This window comes from Cannabis sativa, chromosome 5 (genome assembly GCF_029168945.1).
Source record: "Cannabis sativa cultivar Pink pepper isolate KNU-18-1 chromosome 5, ASM2916894v1, whole genome shotgun sequence".
NCBI classification, from domain to species: Eukaryota; Viridiplantae; Streptophyta; class Magnoliopsida; order Rosales; family Cannabaceae; genus Cannabis; species Cannabis sativa.
Window position 1 is genome coordinate 30,030,743 of NC_083605.1, and position 3,694 is coordinate 30,034,436.

The following is a 3,694-nucleotide window of genomic DNA, read 5'->3' on the forward strand; positions in this document are numbered from 1 at the left end:
TTTAAAAGATTGCAGTTGGGAGAAGCAAAGCCAACCACGCTAACTCTACAATTGGCGGATCGATCACTAGCTCATCCTACATCATTGAGGATGTGTTAGTCAAAGTTGACAAGTTCATCTTTCCAGCTGACTTTATTGTTCTGGATATGGAAGAAGATAGCAATGTCCCAAACATTCTTGGGAGACCATTCTTGGGAACTGTCCAAGCCTTGATCGATGTCCAAAAGGATGAATTAAAGATGAGAGTCCAAGGAGAAGAAGTGGTCTTTAATGTGTTAAAGGCAATGACATACCCAAAGGCAAGTGATAACTGTCTCTTCATTGATTTGATTAATACAATTGTGAGTGAGAAAAAGTTTCTAGATGATCCTGTCAAACTGAGCCTAACTGAAGATGAATTGATGGAGCAAAAGGAACAAGATGTAATGGGTTATGTGAAATGTCTTGATTCCTATGGGCAATTGAACAGAAGGTATTATGAGGAGTTGGGAGTAGTGGCAAAAGAGCTGATGCCATCTACTGAAAAACCTCCAGAGCTTGAGTTGAAGGTGCTTCCTAGTCACTTGCGGTATGAGTTTTTGGGTGAAGATAAAAAGCTGCCAGTTATTGTGTCAGCTTCTCTTTCTGATGTGGAAACTAATAGATTTCTGAGAGTACTCCGAGCACACAACAAGGACATTTCTTGGACACTGGGTGATGTCAAGGGAATCAGTCCTTCAACTGTGATGCACCGAATCCTAATGGAAGAGAATGCTAAGCCAACAATCGATGCACAACGTAGACTCAATCCACCTATGAAGGAAGTTGTCAGGAAAGAAGTAGTCAAGTGGTTGGATGCTAGAGTGGCCTGTCCCATCTCAGACAGTGGTTAGTCCTGTGCAAGGAGTTCCAAAGAAAGGTGGAATGGTCGTGATCAAGAATGAAAAGAATCAGTTGATTCCCACAAGAACAGTCATTGGTTGGAGGATTTGTATCAATTATAGGAAACTCAACAAAGCAACCCGAAAGGATCACTTTCCCTTGCCCTTCATTGATCAAATGCTAGACAAATTGGCGGGGCAAGAATATTACTGTTTTCTTGATGGTTACTTTGGATACCACCAAATAGCCATAGCACCTGAAGATCAGGAAAAGACTACTTTCACATGTCCCTACGGTACCTTTGCTTTTAGAAGAATGCCATTTGGATTGTGCAACGCCCCTACTACTTTTCAAAGGTGTATGATGGCTATCTTTTCAGACTTAATTGAATCCTGTATTGAGATCTTTATGGATGATTTCTCGGTCTTCCTCCTTCGATCATTATTTAGAAAATTTAGAAAAGGTGCTAATTAGATGCGAGAAGTCTAACTTGGTGCTAAACTGGGAGAAGTGCCACTTTATGGTAACAGAAGGAATTATTCTAGGACACAAAATTTCAAAGGCAGGAATTGAGGTGGACAAAGCTAAAGTTTCAACAATAGAGAATTTGCCACCTCCAATTTCTGTGAAAGGAGTAAGGAGTTTCTTAGGACATGCTAGTTTCTACCGAAGATTTATTAAGAACTTCTCAAAGATCTCCAAACCATTGTCCAGTTTACTTGTTAATGGCGTTCGATTTGAGTTTGGAGAAGATTGTTTGAAGGCATTCCAGGTTCTAAAAGAAAAATTGATTTCAGCACCAATAGTCACTTCACCAAATTGGGAGTTGCCTTTCGAGTTGATGTGTGATGCAAGTGATTATGCAATCGGAGCGGTCTTGGGTCAAAGGGTTGAAAGGGTGTTTCACACGATCTACTATGGTAGCAGAACCCTGAATGATGCTCAACTAAATTATGCCACTACAGAGAAAGAGATGCTGGCAATTGTTTTTGCTTGTGATAAGTTCCGACCCTATCTAATTGGGAATAAGGTTATTGTCTATACAGATCACTCAGCGATTAAATACCCTATGACCAAGAAGGATGCAAAGCCAAGATTGATTCGGTGGGTACTTCTACTTCAAGAGTTTGACTTAGAGATGAAGGACAAAAAGGGCACTGAAACTCTGGTAGCAGATCACCTGTCAAGACTAGAGCTGGAAGAGAGCCAGAATATGAAAGAGGTACAGATAAATGAACAATTTCCTGATGAACAACTCTTTAGTGTGAGGGAAAGCCTGATGGTACCGTGGTTTGCTGATTATGTCAACTTCTTGGCGGCAAAAATAACTCCTCCTTAGCTTTCACGTCAACAACTAAAGAAGTTCTTTTCTGAGGTGAAACATTATTATTAGGAAGAGCCAATCCTTTACAAGCACTGCGCTGATCAGATAATTAGAAGATGTGTGCCTGAACAGGAGATGTATTCTATCCTAAATCATTGTCATGATTTGCCATGTGGAGGACATTTCAGTGGGACCAGAACTGCTACTAAGGTGTTGCAGAGTGGATTCTTTTGGCCAACACTATTTAAAGATGCTAGTACCTTTGTGAAGGCATGTGATTGCTGTCAACGTACAGGTAATATCTCAAGGAGGAACGAAATGCCTTTAACAGGAATCTTGGAAGTGGAATTGTTTGATGTGTGGGGAATAGACTTCGTGGATCCGTTTCCTTCATCTTTTAGCAATCAGTACATCTTATTGGCTGTGGACTATGTGTCTAAATGGGGTTGAAGCTGCAGCTACACCACAGAATGATGGTAAAATAGTTCTATGCTTTTTACAAAAGAACATCTTCACTCGGTTTGGTACTCCCCGAGCAATCATAAGCGATGAAGGGAGTCACTTCTGTAACAAGCAGTTTGAAGCACTCCTTGCAAGATATGGTGTCTGACATCGAACTGCTTTACCATACCATCCCTAGAGTAATGGCCAAGCTGAAATTTCTAATCGGGAGATAAAGATGATTCTAGAGAAAACAGTGCAGAGATCAAGGAAAGACTGGTCAAGAAAGTTAGATGACGCATTGTGGGCGTATAGAACAGCTTTCAAAACACCGATTGGCATGTTACCGTATCGGTTGGTGTTTGGAAAGGCTTGTCATCTGTCGGTGGAACTAGAACATAAAGCTTTTTGGGCTATGAAGACTCTCAACATGGAATTGAAAGCTGCAGGAGAGAAAAGGCTACTGCAATTGAATGAACTAGAGGAGTTTCGCAATGAGGCCTATGAGAATGCAAAGATCTATAAGGAAAGAACCAAGAGTTGGCATGACCAAGGCTTAGTTAGGAAAGAGTTTCAACCTGGGCAGCAAGTGTTACTATTCAATTCAAGGTTGAAGTTGTTTCCTGGTAAGCTGAAGTCAAGGTGGTCAGGACCATTTACAGTGGTCAAGGTGTTTCTCTATGGAGCTGTGGAGTTAAAAGGTGAAGGTCCAGCAACATTCAAAGTTAATGGACAACGTTTAAAGCTCTACTTGGGAGGTCAATTTGACCAAGCCAAGTCCGCCATTATTCTGGCGCCTCTCTAGACACAGCTCAGTGTCCGGCTATATGACGATAAAGACAACACTCTTGGGACGCAACCCAAGTGTTTTCTTTCATTTTTCAGACTTTTTGGATATGTTTCTAGTTTATGTTTTAGTATTTCTTGTATTTTAAATTTTTAGTTAAGTACCAGACATTAAATTATTTTTTTTCAATTGAATCGTGAAAAACGTGAAAAAAAAAATTAGACCTGAGAACCCAGTGGTCGCGACCACAAGGTTCCTGGGTCGTGACCCTTTTTGGTAGT

The 3,694-nt window shown here is 40.8% G+C and overlaps 1 protein-coding gene across 1 annotated transcript; it reads left to right on the forward strand.

Annotated features, from left to right (window-relative positions):
• The first annotated feature begins 2,864 nt into the window (after positions 1 to 2,864).
• LOC115699805 (uncharacterized) lies at positions 2,865 to 3,431 on the forward strand. The gene has a single exon (XM_030627348.2). The coding sequence runs from the start codon at positions 2,865 to 2,867 to the stop codon at positions 3,429 to 3,431; it is 567 nt and encodes a 188-aa protein (XP_030483208.2).
• Positions 3,432 to 3,694: the final 263 nt, after the last annotated feature.

Coding starts and splice junctions, on each gene's coding strand:
- LOC115699805 (XM_030627348.2), top strand. CDS start 2,865: ATGATTCTAGAGAAAACAGTGCAGAGATCAAGGAAAGACTGGTCAAGA.